The 19,919-nt window shown below is 39.2% G+C and overlaps 2 protein-coding genes across 3 annotated transcripts in view; both read right to left on the bottom strand.

The window, feature by feature from the left end:
• Positions 1-19,001, bottom strand: part of LOC147839744 (uncharacterized) — a 512,229-nt gene extending 493,228 nt beyond the window's left edge. The window contains exon 1 of the mRNA XM_087293176.1: positions 17,513-19,001. Coding sequence (XP_087149302.1) covers positions 17,513-18,923 — 1,411 coding nt within the window. The 5' untranslated portion in view covers positions 18,924-19,001. The remainder of the gene's footprint in view (positions 1-17,512) is intronic.
• The window catches only part of sema4ba (sema domain, immunoglobulin domain (Ig), transmembrane domain (TM) and short cytoplasmic domain, (semaphorin) 4Ba), a 160,450-nt gene that overhangs the window by 88,483 nt on the left and 52,048 nt on the right, over positions 1-19,919 (bottom strand). The gene's annotated exons all lie outside the window — the stretch shown is intronic.

A 19,919-nucleotide genomic window follows, 5' to 3' on the forward strand; every position in this document is an offset into this window, starting at 1 on the left:
CATTTTCAATTTTAGTAGAAAATAATCAAATCACTTAAAGACAATTGATAAATGACATATAGATCAGTATTTGAGAAAAACCTGAAATTAAATATTGTATATTAAATATATTAACAAAAAAAAATAAATACATTTTTCAACAGCATTGAGAAGTATAAGAAAAAAAACAAATAATATTTACAAATTCAATACGGTAGGATATAAATATAACCATATGCAGTGGGCTTCAAATAAATTGAAACTGAGATGGCTGAAATAAAAGTACAAAAATTACTAAAGTTCACGTTTATTAAAATGAAAACAAAAAATATTACAATTACTAAAGGTTTAACTAAAAAAAAAAAAAACTAAAAAAAAAAAAAAACGTAGCTGTACAATTGTAACTGTGGGACGCTGGACAGTTTCATAGGAATAATCCAAGAGTGTAATCAAAGTCACAGGCGAAAAGGTCGATACAGGTGACAAATAATCAACATAAACGATAAAACAAGGCAAGGATCAAACACAGAAAGACTTAAGGTGCTTTCACATCTGTGGTGCGATTTTTCTGCTATTTTAGGGTCCTTTTCACACCATACTAATGGTTTTGGTCTGAACTAGTTTAAAAAAGAACCACAATGCAGTCATGTGAAAAAAATCCACATCACTCATTGGCCAGATATTACTGAACATATTTCCTAAACTGCTTTTCGACTGGTCAGAATTATGGTCTGTTCAGACTGACACCGACACAAGGAGTCATGGTGATCATGTGTTTCTTTTAATGACAGCAGTAAAAAACAACAATTATTTGAACTGTACAACAGTACAAGCTAAACATGAACATTTATTTTTATATCTTTTTTATCTACAAAGTGTGCAGCTTTTGTCAAAGGAGTGTATCTTAATGGGTTTAATTACTTACTAAATCAACTATACTTTTATACTTGACCTTTACTCAAGTATCTTTCATTTTCCTAAGGGTAAATTAACTGACTTACCAAGATCAGTCTTGTATAGCCAGGAGGAATAAGCTAGACATGCTCCGATCAGGATTTTTGCAGCTGATATTGAATACCGGTTGCTTGTCATGGTGATCGGCTGATACTGAGCACCAATTCTAATGCTTCAAGCTTTATAATGCATTGAGCACATTTTCCTTCTAAGTATAAACCTAAAGAGAAGATCCTGCCTTACCTAGAAGAATACATGACGGATGCTGCATATAATCCTTTAAACATGTCTCTTATAACCATCTTATAACCAGGTGTGAACGTGTCATGGCCAGAAGCTATGCATAATAATATTCAGCAGCGCAGGTACGTCTTCGGTCCTGTCAGATGTGGCCCGCAGTCTCATTTCCATACAGCAGAGAGTAGCTGTGTAGAACACTGGACTGAATTCAGAAGGCAGAAATATGTAATCGCGTGACCATGTAGAGACAGAAATTACATGCCGTTGTGTAAATAAGATATTACATACGGCTATTTAGCTTGTTTATTAAAAGAAGTTGAGATCTAGATGTGTATATAAAATACAATTAAGTTGACTTCAAGGGGGCGGGGATAGCTGTTGGGGGGCAGGGCGCCCCACCCTAAGATAATGGTGGGGGAAACACTGTGTATAGTTTGTATACATCACTTTACACAAACTATACATTTCAACAATGTAGTACAGCAGTGGCAGGAAAACAATGTTTTAATGCATTGCAAACAGCAAAGGCGCATTGCAAGTCCCTTCAGAAGGAGCCGTGAATTAATTTTTTTTAAACTGCGACATGGTCATCTTGCAGAAATATTACCAACGATCTATCAGGTCATGTTTTTATCCTCTCTCTCTCACTCTCTCTCTCTCTCTCTCTCTCTCTCTCTCTCTCTCTCTCTCTCTCTCTCTCTCTGTTTAAAATTGCTGGTAAAGCGCTGTTAACAAATATGAAGCTATTGCTTGAGTGGAGAGACAGTATTTGGTCTGCTTTTAGTGTGCACTCGAGTGCAATTGCTACCTGCACCAAGAGAGAAAATGAACTCTAGAGTTATTCAACGGAACTAAATAAGGCAAGCACCCTTAGACAAAGAAACGCTTTGTGGTGTTAAAGACTAACAATCATATATGGTAAATCAGTCCAGATAGTTTACATATGTAGCGGGAGTTGGTTGGCACAATGCATCATGGTGGTTGTAGTTCATGTGGTGGCAGATGTGTAGTTCTCAAGTAATTTGCAAAGGTCACTGATGATTGTGACTAACTATAGTAATACACTAGGGATGTAACGGTATTGTAAATACCGTCATACCGCAATATTAATTTTTTTTCGATATTACCGTAGTCACATGACTCAGTAAAACTATAGGTCTTCTGAGAAAATTTGCTCAGGCGAATGAAGCGAACGGGAGGTACCGGAAACTACAATTCCCATCAGCCCAGGCTTGGCCATAATCCCTTGCGGTCTGTTGTCGCTACAGATCCAGTAATGCGGAAATGGAGTGTGCTGCTAGAAGCGGGGATCAAAAAGAGCTGGAAAACAATAAAGCGGGTGTTGTCGCCGCGCGCGTACTGAATATTGGTGTTGTCGCGCGAGTTCTTATCAGCTGTGTTGTCGCGCGTACTGAATAGCGGTGTTCATGCGCGAGTTCTTATCAGCTGTGTTGTCGCGCGCGTACTGTAAAGCGGGGACGGAGGGTATGTCGCGTCGCGGGGGCACTTTTGATCATTTTGGAAGGGAACTTTCTATCCAAGACTGAAAAGGGCATGTGCACTGCACAGGTTGAGCACTGTGTGTGCACGTGCCTGCAAGTTGGGGAATACGACTAATAATCAGTCATGGGGACTGCAGAAACACAGCACACTGTTCAGATTGATGCAGACATGAGATCTCTATCTCACTCATGGTTTGTCCTCTCAAGTGGGGGAAAGACAATGCACAACGTTACCCACTGCTGTCAACCTGGTCATATCTCTCTTGTCACAGAAACCTCAGTCCCAAATGAGAGGGTTTTTTTCTGTTGCAGGGGGCATTGTAAATACCCAGAGATACCAGCTTTTACCAGATTATATTTATATGATAATTTTCCTTAAAACCCATCTCTATCTAAGTGAGTGAGTGATTAAATGTTGAATGTGATGAGTTTTCAACAATACTAAATTGAAACTTTTTTACATGGTTTAATATTTTTTTGTTATTAAAATTGAAGTTCCTGTTTCAAAGCTTACAGATAGATGGCTAATTTGTATGTCATTGACACTTTTGGCACTTTTTTTGGAGTATTTTCGTAAGTTTTGTTTTTTCCTGTAAATGATTCAATAAATACCGTACCGTGACATTCATACCGAGGTATTACCGTACCGTGAAATTCTGATACCGTTACATCCCTATAATACACAAATAATAGTAAAATTACACTGTTAATATAGTGTAAAAATACTCGGTCCCACTTTATATTCAGTGTCCTTAACTACTATGTACTACATTGTACTACATCAAAAAAAAAAAAAAATACAATGTACTTACTGTGTTTATAATGTATTTGAGAACACTTGTGATGCTTTTAAGTTGGGATAGAGGTTGGATTATGGACAGGTTTGGTGGTGTGGGTAGGTTTACGGGTGGGTTAAGGTGTAAGGGATGGTCAACAGTGTATTTACAAATGTAGTTACAAAAGTTAATTACAGATGTAATTACATACATGTATTTTAAAAAAGCATAAGTACACAGTTAATACATGTATTTACACAATAAGTACATTGTAACAAACTATCAATTCCTATGTAAGTACATATTAGTTAAGGCCACTTAATATGAAGTTGGACCAAATACTCTATAAGTGTACCGATACACTATAAGTGCACTGATCAAGCATGAGTTTTTTTTTTTTTTTAATTCATTAACGTATAATTTAATGTTTTATGAGGACATGCCTTATGTCATTGTAATTCAAAAGCTTAAAAATACTTAATGTCATCTTTTCACATTGCCACAAGTTTCCTTTAAGGGTATGGGTGGGATAAATCCAGAGGTTTTTACAGTATAAAATACATTACACCTATAAAGAGTCCTCGTAAACTACCAATACCAACATTTCTGTGTGTGTTTGTGTGTCTGTCTATGTGTGTATTTGAGTACAGAAGCAGATGTGAGGATGAGGAATGTGTCGTGACTCAAGGCGACTTTACAGAATATCTTGCACATGTGTGACAAAACTATGACTCATTGCTCTCAAAGTGCTGCTGAAATGATCCGTTGCAGAAGTCCAGCAAACTTTAAGATCAGATACAAGTGAACACCTATGAATCACAGAGCACTAACAGGTGACTCAGGTATAAAAGCACAGCAAGTAACACTGACACCTGTTCACGTGCACCGCGTCATCAGAGTAAAGTTCAACATTGCTATCCATTTGACTTCTTGAGTTGTTTGCGAGCAGTGAATCATGAAGTTGTCCGCTGTCCTCGCCTTCGCGTCGATCCCCAGACCCAGCTTAGAGTAATTAATGGCCCGTTCCTCCCTGGGTGATCTGGCCAGCCTTAATTACATCCATATGTTCCTCAAAGATCTTTAATGGCCTAATTAAATCATATTAAATGCCCAGAGCAATATGGAAAAAATTAAATAAATAAAAAGTTTGGCTAAGTTTATGCTTGTATGTAAGCTTTTTTTTTTTTTTTTTTCTTAAATTTTTGTTTAATTTAATTGGCTGAGGTTAATGTAAAAAAATAAAAACATTTGTAATATGAAATTATGTAAAAAAATAAATGAATGAACTTTCAAAATGTTTTTTTTAAATATATAATCGAAAAATATTATATAAAAATATTTAATATGAATTTTTTTTAGATTTATTTATTGAAAATATTAGTGTGATTAAAAGTCTACGCTTGTTTTTTAACAAATGCAGCAAATGCCCTTCAACCGCAATCCAGAACTGAGAGTACATAAACTAATATAAAATATTATATACTATTATATACAATTACAAATCCAACTATCAGTCAATTAACTAATCAAATAAGATTTTATTATACAACATTAGATCAGTGGTTCCCAAAGTAGGGGTTGGGACCCCCTGGGGGTCACAGGACAATGACAGGGGGTTGTTTGATGATTTCTAAATTTAAAATTTTTTTTATCAAACTATTAGATTTACCATATTTTAACCATAACCCACAAAAGATAAAAGTAGTAGTTTTTATTAGTAAAAAAACAACAACATGCAAATGAAAAGCCATCAGCCTTTCAGTTAGTTTTTGGATTGGTGTGTTTCCATTAGATGAACAACACAGCAATAGTATCAGCTGCCGCAGATTGATTTTGTGGCACCAGGTTAAACTTCCTGACAGGCATGAATACAGGCATTGGCGCCAGTGGTGTAGTGGTTAGTGCGCCGACACATGCACTCCGATGCTCGTGGCGACCCGGGTTCGATTCCGCCTTGTGGTCCTATGCCAATACTTCCCCTCTCTCTGTTCCCCATGCTTTCCTGTCAATTCTCTACTTTCCTGTCAAAAATAAAGGTGAAAACCCCGAAAAAATTTTTTTTTTAAAAAATAATAAAATAAATAAATAAATACAGGCCACAACCGAATATTGATGATCTTTGAGTGGTGGTCTACAAAATTAAACCAAGAATGCTGAAAACATTGTGTCAATGTCAATTTTATTTATATACTGTAGCACTATTTAACACAACCAGAGGTTGACCAATATGCTGCACAATACACATCACAACAAGGAAAAATATTAAATACTAGCTAAAACAGACAATTTTCATTGATAAAATGCCAACGTGTCCATTAGTCTCATTAGTTGAGGTTAATAGGTTAATAATTAATAAGTGACTATGAAAATGATATGGCTGTTAGACTGTTGCACTTTTTTTATGTGTCAATATGCTCGTGTTTATATAGGGCTACTATTGTATGAGCAATGTTTGCATATGTATAACCACCTTAGAAATTTGGGGGTCGCGAGAACCTGGCATTGTTACTTTAGGGGTCGCAGACTGAAAAGTTTCGGAACCCATGCATTAGATAAATAAACTGTGCTACTACACAGAATTTAAACAATTCTGTCTCAGTTAAACTTTAAGACTAGCAGATTTTTCTTACATTTGACTATAATTAAATGGATGAAGGGACTAGATGAATGTGAGTAAAATGTAAAATATGAGCATGAAATGGCCCAGGAATATCACTGACTCGGTCTCTGTAGTGTAAAATATCTCTAACTGGGACAGAGTCAGATGTGCAAATATTTCTAGCGGATTCATTTTGTCCGCTCGCTCTTGCCTAGAAATTTCCATAACAGATGTGAGGTCTGTGAAATGCAGAGCGGCTGTGAAAAGACCTGCTAACGCCATCATCTCTTTGTCAGGTAAAACGATATTTAAATGAAAAGCTCTTTCTGCCGGCCTTTTAACTTTGGTGCATCTTATTTGGTTAATGTTACATGAACTGATTCCGGATCAGTTGGGATTAAATGCCAAGAGCTTTTTTCTTCCACTCAGGTCTATACAGTACAACCCAAGTTAACGGAATTAAGTAATACAAATAATGACTTTGATGTTTACAGGTTTTTGCCAGCTGATCTAATCCTCTAAGAGGTTTTACTTTCACAATATACAATAGTGTTGTAAAAATAAAAATAAACATAGTATAAATAATATTGTAATATTGCACTTTAATATAATATTCAATGATGTATATTTTGGACGTAGCTAGTGAAACACTTGATGTACTTAAATGCCAAAGTGCAAGTTGTGAAGCTGCTACTGTCACAGTATTGACCCATCATCTCTTACACTGCCTTCAGTTTTAGTTCAAAAGAAACGAGGCTTTGTTAATAGCATGCAGCATATGGAAAAAAATGAAGCTGTATTCCAAGAAATTTAGCCATGTTGGAATTTTATTACACAGAAATGCGATTCTCAGAAAAGGATGTATAAAACAACTCCTCAGATGGAGCGGCCAGAATCTCAATGAACAGAATGCAACAGGTGGAGTTTTGCCCATTCAGTGGGTGGCTGCATTAAATGTGTTTTACATTTTCTTCCATGAGTGCAAAAATTAAAGCAGGATGATCATATCAAGTGTTATTATTAGATTATGTTAGTGACCTGATTTCTAAGATTATGGATGTGAAGACAGAGAGAGATTTGGCACAGACTGCTGTTCTTCAACCTCCTGGCTTTTGTTTATGGCACTCGGTCAAAATTTCAGGGAAAATATTAATCTGGCTGATCAGTTTAAACTATTGTGCTAGTTTTAAAATTATCTTATATATATATATATATATATATATATATATATATATATATATATATATATATATATATATATATATATATAGTGTTCAACATATATGAGTAAACCCCTCACAAATATCTCATTTAAATGAATACTCTTATAGGAAGCTTTACAATATTATATTTGTGCTTGTACATTAGATTAGTCAGTACTGAAGCCCAATCTAGATACAGCTAATCTAATAAAATAAGTTATGATAATGCAAAATTAGTGCATCCAAATTTTTATGTTAGAGAAAAGTAATAAATTATGAATTTAAAAAAGAGCAAAAAAAAAAAAGAGAGAAACTGAATATTAATAAAATGCTTTAGATTTTTAGTAGTTTGTATTTTTTCCGAATATGCATTCAGTATTTTTTCTTTGATTCAGTCTCTATTTCAGAGGTTGCTACAGCAGAATGAACCTCCAACTTTTCTGGCATACGCAGCAGATGCCTTTTCAGCTGCAACCCAGTACTGGGAAACAACCATACACACTGATTCACACACACACACACTGATTCACACACACACACACACACACACACACACACACACACACACACACACACACACACACACACACACACACACACACACACACACACACACACACACACACACACACACACATATACACTATGGTTAGCTTATTCAATTCACCTACCGCATGTCTTTGGACTGTGGGGAAACCAGAGCACCCGGAGGAAACCCACACAATGCAAACTTGACAGAGAAATGCCATCCGGTGTGAGGCGACAGTGCTAACCACTGAACCACCGTGCCACCTTTTTCCCCAAATATTTTGCATGGTCGTTAATGTATAATCTTTTTATTTCTAAAGGTGTTCGGTGACTAAAATATTGTTTTGAATAAATATTTTTGTGTAATAAATATTTTTTGTTGAAATGCACTAAAATAAATCAACTATATTTACTGAGAAATTGATAAAGATATACATTTTCAAAATGGGCTGCACTCAATTAATCGTTATGCACAAAATATTAAATATGAAAAAGTAATAAATAGAGAATTTTTATATAAAAAAATATAATACTTAAAACCAAAATCAATCAACCAAATTTGATAAATGAGAAATTAACTGTATTATAAAAATCAAATACCAAATATAATATCTATAATGTATAAAATAGCTATATAATAAAATTATTGTTGATGTTGTTATTATTATTATTATTATTATTATTAATATATTGTGGTTATAATTATTATTAAATAACATTTAATAATATTAAATTGCACAAAATGTTCGATTACACAACAAAGAATTAAATGGCATTTAATGGCATTTAAACCCAGTGTTTAAACCCTTGCTAAAAGCATCTTGCATTTACATCTACATAGTTTAAATGTTGAACATGTTCAACTGACCTTAATCTCTCTAAACAAGTTTATATGTATAGTTTATAAGCACAAAAAAGTAATCCTAAATGAAAAATATTTATAAATAATTTAACAGGGACCTATACTGCGAATATCTGTCTGACAAACGGGACCTTGTCATGTGAAGGTTCAAATGCTACAAATCTGTATGTCCAGAATGATAATCATGTAAAAAGGCTAAAAGGACACTATTAACTGAACGTGCTCTTCTGACTAATGCTGTAAGTGGATCATCCTTAGGGGAAGTACACATCAAGATTTTCTGGAAGTGGCCTAAATCCATGAGGAGCTCTTTCTTTCTCAGAGCAGTGTTTGAGCAAAGGGAGTATCTATGCCTCATTTTTAGTTTATCTATTCAGCACTTCATCCTCAGAGACACCAACCATAGCATGTTAACCTCAGATACATACGATCTGCTTTGGAAAAAAAAAAGGTCTCAAGACCCGGGTTGTATGTTTCTCTTGATCTAATCTGATACAATTAGAGTCTCCTGGGTTTGCCAGTTGTTCAATATAGAGAACACTAATCAAAGATAAATTGAAGTAAATCTGGTTAAAAAGAAAGATGCAAAATGGTTCTTCCGTGAATTATTTAAAGCACTTTGTTTTTCCTGGGTCAAATCTCATGATGTTTATTTTATGAACAACGACTGTTCATTCTGTGCTGGAGCAGCTGGCATAAGTGATACTCTGTAATTACTCAAGTAAATAATGCATGCAGACATTTGCCTTGATATCTACACTGCGCAGGATTTAATTACATTGATTACAGCTGTGCGACTTCAGTGTGTTCTGTACAATGGGATTCAAAGAGATTCCCTCTGAAGATATCTGCTCAAATTATTTGTTATTTAAAATAAAATAAGCCTCAACTGTAAATGGACGTTGCTTAGTTTAAGGTTTCACCCATAGATCCTTACATAAACTAAAATACCAGCTTTCTATTAGTTAAAGCACCACTGCTGGGATGTTGATGACTAAAATGAAATTATATTTTGCTGAATGTTATTTTTTTTGTACCTGGATGTGGTCGAATACACCCAAAGAGGTACTGTCACGATCACCAGCAACCTAGGCTTTGCAGAACACTGAAAAACATGCATTATCACCCAGAATACAATTCTGCCACCATATGAACTACAACTCCCTTCAGGTACCACACACACACACACACCTGTTCTGATTCACCTTTGATCACACACACACAGCTGATCACTCAGACGATATAAACAGCTCACTTTGATACTCACATTGCTGAGTTTTGTTGTACCTTGTAACATTACGAAGCATTTTCCGTGTTTAGTCTCTCTGTATTTTGACCCTCGCCTTGTTTTATTGTTTATCCTGCCTGCCACCTGTATCGACCATTTGCCTGTTATCTGACTACGCTTCTGGAATTCCCTGTATGCTACCGTTTGCTCCTAATTGTGGCCATTGCCTGTCGGACCATTCTCTGTCTGATAAAGCACTACACGTGGGTACTCAACTCTGTTGTCCAACTTAAGTTACATATACACAACATATTTTCAACAAAATATTCAAATCTTTCAGTAATTTATTTTTCATTTATTAAAATTGTGCTATTTACATAATTTAGGGAGCAATTCTTGAATTTTTTTCACTGCATCAAATTATTCAATAAAATCCCTGAATATGTGATGTAAATGGGTTATTAATTCACTCACAGACTCAAAAGAGATTCATCCGGGAACAGAATTCTTTTTTTGTTTATTTGTTATTGAAACAAAAAACAACTGAGATATTTTGTTTAAAATAGAGTAAAGCTAAATGACTAACACATTCGCCCTGTTATTCATGAAGCCGCACATGTGTGTTAACACTGAACTGTATAATATAATCAAGCAGCGACTAACCCTGCACTCTCAAGACACATGACACTTCATCATATCTTAAAAAGTAACATTATTATTAGAAGTGATAAATATTGCACTGTAAGTTTGGCCAAATATCTGGTTCCTCATGCCAGCTGGGCTTTTTTAAACAGTGGCTGTGTTTGAAATTCCAAGGCAGATGCATTGATACCTCAAACAATAGCTGGCAGTATATAACCAAATATTTGGATAGTACTCCAAAGAACCATAAAGCAATATTGTAATTTAGAAAAAGCCTGCTCGTTTAGAAATTGCTTTCCAGAAAAATGACTTTGCAACTATAGGTTCAATATCTGCCTACAAACAGCATATATAGTACATTGACCCTCAAGCACTGTACTTGTAGCTAAAGCCTGGAAGAGTTTGGTTGACCTCTGCATGTGGAGTAGAAACTGTTTAAGTGCTGCTTTTACCTGCACTGTAAGTGGTGGACTAATTACAGCAGACCGAGCCAATTAAGAGTAAAAAGGAAAAAAAAAAGGTCCTTAAAGTTGCTGTAACTAATTTCAGCATGTTGATGTAACTCCAAATGAAACTGGATATTGAGTAGGGGGTGGGGATTTTTGTGCAATATTCCTTCACAGTAAAAGGAGGAATGGTTAAGAATATTATTATACATGTGCAATGGAAGTCCTCAGGTTGATGTCAACAGAAGGAGTGTTGCTCCAAACGCAGAAGCTAATGGTCAGCGTTTTAGTAACCATGGTATCCGCAAGGTCTTAAAAAGTCTTAAATGGACTGAAATATTTTCCGATGTCCAAGTAAAGCTACCAATCACCAATAATCCATCTCAATATATATATATAAAAAATAAAATAAAATAAAAATAAAATAAAAAACTGATCTGGAATATATATATATATATATATATATATATATATATATATATATATATATATATATATATATAAATATAATTTTTTTAAAATTAATTATTATTTGTTTTATTGCAAAGAGATATAGTTTACAACAACTGTTAGACATGTTTACAGAAAATTCCCCATATTAAATTTCCTAAGCAGGGAAAGACAACTAAAGCACCACATCCCTTTACATGATCTTCCATGAATACACAAACTATTTCCTGAAGTAACTAGGCCATCAGAAAAAAAATCCTTAGGGTTTAGTCCCATATAAGTCTAACATTTCATTCATAATGGTCTTAAAAGGGTCTAAAAAATTAAATTTGACTTAAAGAAACTTGCAGAAACCATGATTAAAGATTACCAAAACAAAACCATTTGTTCAGTGTATTAAAATGTGTGGGGTAAATATTCACATGAAGAATAATAATAAGCTAGCAAAATGAGCATTTTAATTTTGATTTACTGTGGACTTTAAAGTTGGCAGTAAATAAAAGTTATAAAGGTATTTTTTTCCCCACAATTGTGACATACATTATATTAAAACAGTTTCTAAAATAAGGAAAAAAATAGGGTGGGGCTTAATTTTGTCCATTGGAAACCGATTGGACGATTGGAAAAAATTGAGAATTTAAATGCCCATTTGCACTCAGTACTTGTGGATTACCACCAGAATCACGCTTAACACCTTCTGGTGCAGAATGTCTTCAGATGGCCAGAGATGATGAGAACAAAGAGCAAAATTTTACAGATGAAAATCAGATGCTGTTATCTTGTGACAGATTTCTGGAGAGGCTGGGCAGAAACCAGGTGCCCTGAACGCTTTCCATGTGACCAGATTGGAGGGAAGATTGTGGTATTTGATCAAAGATTATAAGGGGCAAATTAATTAAATGTGCACAGATAAATAATTTTTTTTTACAAAAACTACATATGAAAAGTAAATTTTGATTTCATGCCTTGTACAGTATATCATGAGAAAAATAAAGTGTGTGGATGTAAACCTATCCTAAGAGACCTAAAAGACAAAATTGGCCACTTCTAAAATAGTACACTTTGCTCTAAAACAAATCATCTAGCTGTTGTAGAAGTCAAACATCTGTGTCCTCGCAGAATCCCAGCTTGATACCATGCAAGCTCGCTCAGAGAGCATTTGCGCAATTACTGTGTCAGCAGCATTTTAAAAGCATTGCTGGGACAAAAGATAAGTGTTTGGAGGTCCAGTAATGATGTTCTGTTAAGGCAGTTCATTTTCTTGTAGCCAAACATCAACTGAGGCAATAGTGCACTTGGCAATTACACAGACGCTCACTAATAAAGATCTGACGGTTAGGACTTGGAGCTGTCAGCCCATTTTCTCTGCACTGTTTGCTATATAAGGCACATATACGACTTGTGGGTTTTGAGCAACGACTATCGAGGGACTGAAGAAAGTTTCTAGAGGAATCCCAGTATAATTACATACAAACCAGTCTGGAAGAACGCCAGTGCCCTGCAGTCTTGGAATCCAGCAGCCTCCCACTTACAGCATTACTGCCCACTGACTGTCTATGTGGTTAAGTTGAAATAATAAATACCAATTTATTATTAATAACAGACATGACTCATGACGAGTTTCTTGTGCAGATAAAAGGAAAACCTAAATATTCAAGTGTAACTTCAATACTTAAAATTGAATATATAAGTATGTAAATCAAACAAACAAATAAAAAAATACTTGGCATTTTAGCATTTATTTATTTAAATTTATTTTATTACATTAAACTATTATTATTGTTGTTGTTTATTAATTCATTCATTTTCTTTTCGGCTTAGTGCCTTTATTAATCTCGAGTCACCACAAAGGAATGAACTGCCAACTTATCCAGCATATGTTTTACACAACAGATGCCCTTCCAGCTGCAACCCATCACTGGGAAACATCCATACACACTTGTTAACACTCATTACCCAGTTCACCTATAGGGCATGTCTTTGGAATATGGGGGAAACCAGAGCACGCAGAGGAAACCAATGCGAACACGGGGAGAACATGCAAACTCCACACAGAAACACCAACTGACCCAGCCGAGGCTCGAACCAGCAACCTTCTTGCTGTGAGGCAAACGTGCTACCCACTGCACCACCATGCAGCCATTATTATTATTATTATTATTATTATTATTATTATTATTATTATTATTATTATTATTATTATTATTATTAGGAGGAGAGGAAGAGGGAGAGTTGATAGGGTGAACCATCAAACGTCCATTCCAGCCGGTGAGTGAGTGAAAGAGGCAAGTATATATAGTGTTTGGTGATTGCAGGTGCAGGTGCGGGTGATTAGTAAGTGGGTGATTTTTCGCGGGTGTGGTGAGTGATGGATGGTGAGAAAGAGCGGTGATTGGAGCAGCACGAACAAGTAGAGGGTGTGACATTATTATTATTATTATTATTATTATTATTATTATAATTATTATTATTATTGTTATTGTGGTTGTTACCAGTTGTAACCCAACACTGGGAAACACTTACACTCTTGCATTCACACTCATACACTGCGGCCAATTTAGCTTATTCAATTAATCTGTACCGCATGTCTTTAGACTGTGGGGGAGTACCCGGAGGAAACCCATGCGAACACAGGGAGAACATGCAAACTCCACCCAGAAATGCCAACTGAACCAGCTGGGGCTTGAACTGGCGACCTTCTTGCTGCGAGGCGATCGTGCTACCCACTGCACCACCGTGCCTATTATTATTGTTGTTGTTATTATTATTATTATTATTATTATTATTATTATTATTATAAATAATAGTTAAATTTAAGTGTTTACTTAGGATTTTAATATTTGCAATATTTGATTTTGACTTAAAGAAGGAATCGACATTTGCAGCTGATTGCACAAATAGACATACGTTTCCAGTCGGCTGTTTTTGAAGTTTAAGATTCAAACACAATAAGTGATGTTTGCATGACACAGGTGAAGAAGTCTGTAAAAGAAGTGTGGATTTTCAAAGTAGGTCATGACCTGCTTTACCACTTTACATCCATTTCCAAATGTTTCCAATTGTTCGGCATTATCTCACCATCTCTGCTTTTATGCATTTACTGTGGTAGCCATATTAGTCTGAGTGCTGATAAGAGCACTGCAAATCTACAAGTTCCGTGCTACTTCTGCTTCCTGTTATGCCTGAGCTACTGAGAGCACTGTAATAGTTCGATTTATAGAGCTATATATCCTAATAAAACAAAACAACATCCTTATAGATAATGAAATAAAGTAAAAATAAGCTTTAGCTGGCTTTTGTCTGTTTTCCAAGTAAATAATCCATTTAAATATATAATCTTATTTTTCTATTATATTGTAAGGCATTTTTTGAGCTGACACTGGACAATTCTGCTCACTGCTGCTCTTTATTTTGAATACATGCTTGATCACCAAATAATTGGCGATTCATTCCTTCCTTTTATTCTACACTTTGTTACTGGCATGTAGATACAGACCTACAACTGACATTTGTAACAAAGCATGATAGTGGTATTCTTTTATTTTAGGTTTTCAGCCTGCATTCCTGGGACGTAACGCACATAAGACAGATGTTTAGGGTGCTGGTAAGTGTGCGGTGTCCATCAATCACATCAAAGGGCCAATAGTGCTGTGCAAGGGGGGCTTCAGAGCACTCTGCCCCTCCTAATAGCCATCAATATCTCTCCCATCACTCAAACTGTCTTTCACAGAGAAGCAAAATCCTGCCAGTGCCTCCTGAACCTCAGAACAGATGAAAATTTAACTCTGGAGCAAGTAGAAAAAGACTAGAGAGTGAAGGCTTTGGCCGTAGGTTGAGAAAGCCCTGTAGTAAAAAAAAAAAAAGACTAAACTTTAAGAAGTATGCTTGCATTGTTAGCATGCATTTAGCATATTGCTAACATTACTTATCACATTTAGAACAATGTTAAGTGCTTAAGTGTTGAGTACTTCTATGTTTCTAGCATATTTTTTGGAGTGCCCTACTGAAAAAAACAGCTTAAACCAGCCTAGGGTAGTTGGCTGGTTTTAGCTGGTCGACCAGGCTGGTTTTAGAGGGGTTTTAACCACTTCCAGGCTGGTTTCCAGCCATTTCCAGCCTGGTCGTAGCTGGTCAGGCTGGGACATGACCAGCTAAAACCAGCTTGACCAGCCTAGCCAGGATGGGAGCCCAGCCAAAACCAGCTATGTCCAGCCTTAACCAGGCTGGTCAAGCTGGTTTTAACTGGATTTAGCTGGTCATTTTCCAGCCAGCCCAGCTAAAACCAGGCTGGAAATGGCTGGAAACCAGCCTGGAAGTGGCCCAAACCCCTCTAAAACCAGGCTGGTCAACCAGCTAAAACCAGCCAACCAGCTTAGGCTGGTTTAAGCTGGATTTTTCAGCAGGGTGTACATATTTAAAATAGTATTACCTTCTTTCTGACATTGTAACATAGCATGTAATTAAAGATGCTAACGGAGATCTTTAAAAATGCTAATGTTAGCTTGATAGCACTGAATGCCTACATCATCACACACTTCAAATCGCCATCCCAACCATACTAATATACACTACATATGAATATACATCACATAATATACATCACATGAGAAGTCCTAATAGTACAGTATGTACTATAAGTAGTGCATCCTGCACGAACAGCATACAAAGAGGTATGCAATTACATATTTTGACAGGCAGTCTATAATAATGTTCGGACCGAATGTTTTGATTGGACTAACTCTTCTTGGTCCTACGCCTTCCACGGACTATTAAAATACATATAAGTAAATTTGAGACACTTATTTTAATCATTGCAAATAGGATGTGATGAAACTTGCAACCAGCATGACAAATATTTTCTGAAGATGCTGTTAGCTTTATTTATCAAATTGCTAGCCTGGGGTCACCATGTGTTAGCTCACTGTTTGTTTCAGCATAGCTACATGTTCAGCATTGCTAGCATAAAAAATGTTTTTTAGGATCCATAACATTCAGCTATGATTTTATATGCTGCTAACATAGCACAATGCTAATATGAATGTTCAATGGCAAACGATGGGTAGCAAAACGTTCGAGGTTACGGAAGTAACCCTTCGTTCCCCGAGGAGGGGAACGGAAGTGCCATGAAATGGGAGGATTCGGATCAGAAGCCGCTTGTCTGGAGAGTATTGAACGGGCCAATGAATGAAATTAATTGGCAGCGTAAGCTTGCGCAGGTGTGCGGCATCTGCAATTATCTCAGCATATAAGCACACCTGAAGCCAGCAGACGCCATCCTTTTAAGCTGAAGAGACTTTCAAACAGCTAAGGGACAGTCATTATGGCGACGGTGTATGGCACTTCCGTTCCCCTCCTCGGGGAACGAAGGGTTACTTCCGTAACCTCGAACGTTCCCCTTCGGTTGGGGAACTTCAGTGCCATGAAATGGGAGAAGTATGGAAAGCGCCATAATGACTGCACCTTACCAACACCCCCGATGAGGAGATAGTCAAGCAAGCGTGACGCACCCACATCATGGGGGGCGCGGTCCTCCAACGTGTCCCTGGCCCTAATTTATCCTACTTCAACAGAAGTTTTACGGATTTAGATATATTTTTTGGGAAGTCGTGAGCATCTAGATAATTCTAGGAAATACGACAGTACGTTGGGAAGCGTGCAATCCCGATAGGGAGGACGCTGCGGAGGCCATCCATTACCCAAGGGGGGGATAGATGGCAGAATTTACATATGGACTAGCCCTAAAAAAGGGGGAGTACGCATAGCAAAAGAGTGGTTAGCGGAGAGGGAAGACACGGGTCCGCCCAGGGGGGGGACTTAACCGTGGCGAAATAAGCATATGGGATCGCCTAGTGGGGATCACGCATAGCAGGCACCTATACCCAAAACGCGGGCTGACCAGCGGGCAGACCTACAACGTAGTGGGCCAGCAAGTGACTCCTCCGCTGAGTCAGTGCTGGGGGCCACGGAGGAATCTGCAGGGCTCACCTGACGAGGAACTTTACTGACAGATAAAAAGGCGCACGTACCTCCGTGTTAAGGAGAATGGCGCAGCAAGCGTGTTTCAACACCCTACCGAGTTGTCTCCTCAATCACCAAAGGGTTACCTAATACCCTTGAGGAAACCGGCTCCACTCGCAGATTGTAAAACCTTGCAAATGTGTTGGGTGTCGCCCAGCCCGCAGCTCTACAGATGTCTGTTAGAGAGGCGCCGCGTGCACGCGCCCAAGAGGATGCAACGCTCCGAGTGGAGTGTGCACGTACTCCCGGGGGACACGGCTGACCTCGACTCGAATAAGCGAGTGAAATGGCATCCACAATCCAGTGGGATAATCTTTGTTTCGATACGGCACTTCCCTGCTGCCGACCGCCATAACAGACAAAGAGCTGCTCAGATGATCTAAAATTCTGAGTACGGTCCACATAAATGCGCAGAGCGCGAACTGGACAAAGTAAAGAAAGGGCTGGGTCTGCCTCCTCCGGGGGCAGCGCTTGCAGGTTCACTACCTGATCTCTAAAGGGGGTGGTAGGAACCTTGGGCACATAACCGGGGCGGGGTCTCAGGATGACGTGAGAGTAATCCGGCCCGAATTCCAGGCACGAGTCACTGACCGAAAATGCCTCCAGGTCCCCGACCCTCTTGATGGAGGCCAACGCAACCAGCAGAGCTGTCTTCAGGGACAGAAATCTTAGAGATACTGATTCGAGTGGCTCAAAGGGATCGGATCGCAGACTCGTGAGAACGAGGGCGAGATCCCAAGAGGGCATGAGAGGGGGGCGAGATGGATTAATTCGCCTAGCACCCCTAAGGAACTGGATGACCAGGTTATGCTTTCCCACGGTGCCGCCAGCTACCGCGCTATGATAAGCGGAGATGGCGGCCACGTAAACCTTGAGAGTGGAGGGCGACAGCCTGCTGTCCAACTTCTCTTGAAGGAAAGAGAGCACAACACTAATCTGGCAATTTCGGGGGTCTTCTCTGCAAGAGACGCACCATTCAGTGAATAGACTCCACTTCAGGGCGTAGGCGCGCCTCGTGGAGGGGGCTCTAGCCTGAGTGATGGTATTAACCACCGCAGTCGGTAGGTTACCTAAGTCTTCATCGCGTCTAGGGACCACACGTGGAGGTTCCAAAGATCGGGGCGAGGGTGCCAGATGGTGCCCTGTCCCTGAGAGAGTAGGTCCTCTCTCAAAGGGATGCGCCAGGGGAGGGCCGTCGCGAGGAGTGAGAGCTCTGATATCCAGGTCCGGTTGGGCCAAAGGGGCGCAACTAGCAGAACCTGTTCCTCGTCCTCCCTGACCTTGCACAGAAACTGCGCGAGCAGGCTCACTGGGGGAAACGCATACTTGCGCATGCCCCGAGGCCAGCTGTGTGCCAGTGCATCCGTGCCGAGAGAGCCCTCGGTCAGGGAAAAAAACAACTGGCAGTGAGCGTTCTTGAGGGAAGCAAACAGATCGATCTGGGCCTCCCCGAATCGCGCCCATATCAGCTGAACAGACTCGGGGTGGAGTCTCCATTCTCCAGGGTGTAACAGCTGTCGTGAGAGCGCATCGGCTGCACGATTGAGCGTGCCTGGGACGTGAATGGCGCGCAGCGATTTCAGCTGCGTGACTCGCATGCCCGCGACACACGGCCCCCCAACCCGTGTTGGAAGCGTCTGTTGAAACAACAACATGGCTGGACGCCTGTCCTAGAGGCACACCGGCCTGTAGGAACAAGGGGTCGTTCCAAGGGCTGAGGGCGCGGCGACACAGCGCAGTAACCGAGACCCGGTGTGTGCCCGCGTGCCATGCGCGTCTGGGGACCCGATCGTGAAGCCAGTGCTAAAGTGGTCTCATATGGAGCAACCCGAGCGGCGTGACGGCGGCTGCGGATGCCATATGCCCCAGGAGCCTCTGAAAGAACTTCAGTGGGACCACTAGTTTGCTGTCGAGCTCCCTCAGACAGTTCAGCAACAGGCGAGCGCGTTCCTCGGAGAGGTGCGCTACCATGGTGATCAAGTCCAGCTCCATCCCGAGAAAAGAAATCCCCTGCACGGGGGCGAGTTTGCTCTTTTCTCGGTTGACCTGAAGCCCCAGTAGGCGGAGATGCCGAAGCACCTTGTCCCTGTGCATAATCAATTGCTCCCGCGAGTGGGCTAAAATCAGCCAGTCGTAGAGATAATTGAGTATGCGAATGCCCGCGAGCCGAAGGGGCGCTAGGGCACCCTCCGCGAGTTTGGTGAAGACCCGCGGAGACAGAGAGAGCCCGAAGGGGAGGACCTTGTACTGCCACGCTCGACCCTCGAACGCAAACCGCAGAAATTGGCGGTGGCGTGGAAGAATGGAGACATGGAAATACGCGTCCTTCAGGTCTATGGCTGCAAACCAATCCTGAGGACGAACGCATTGGAGAATGCGCCTCTGCGTGAGCATTCTGAACGGCAGCCTGTGCAGACAGCGGTTCAAAACGCGCAGATCTAGGATTGGCTGTGACCCACCGCTCTTTTTGGGTACGATGAAGTATGGGCTGTA

The sequence above is a fragment of the Danio rerio genome, chromosome 18 (genome assembly GCF_052040795.2).
Source record: "Danio rerio strain M-AB ecotype USA chromosome 18, GRCz13ab, whole genome shotgun sequence".
NCBI classification, from domain to species: domain Eukaryota; kingdom Metazoa; phylum Chordata; class Actinopteri; order Cypriniformes; family Danionidae; genus Danio; species Danio rerio.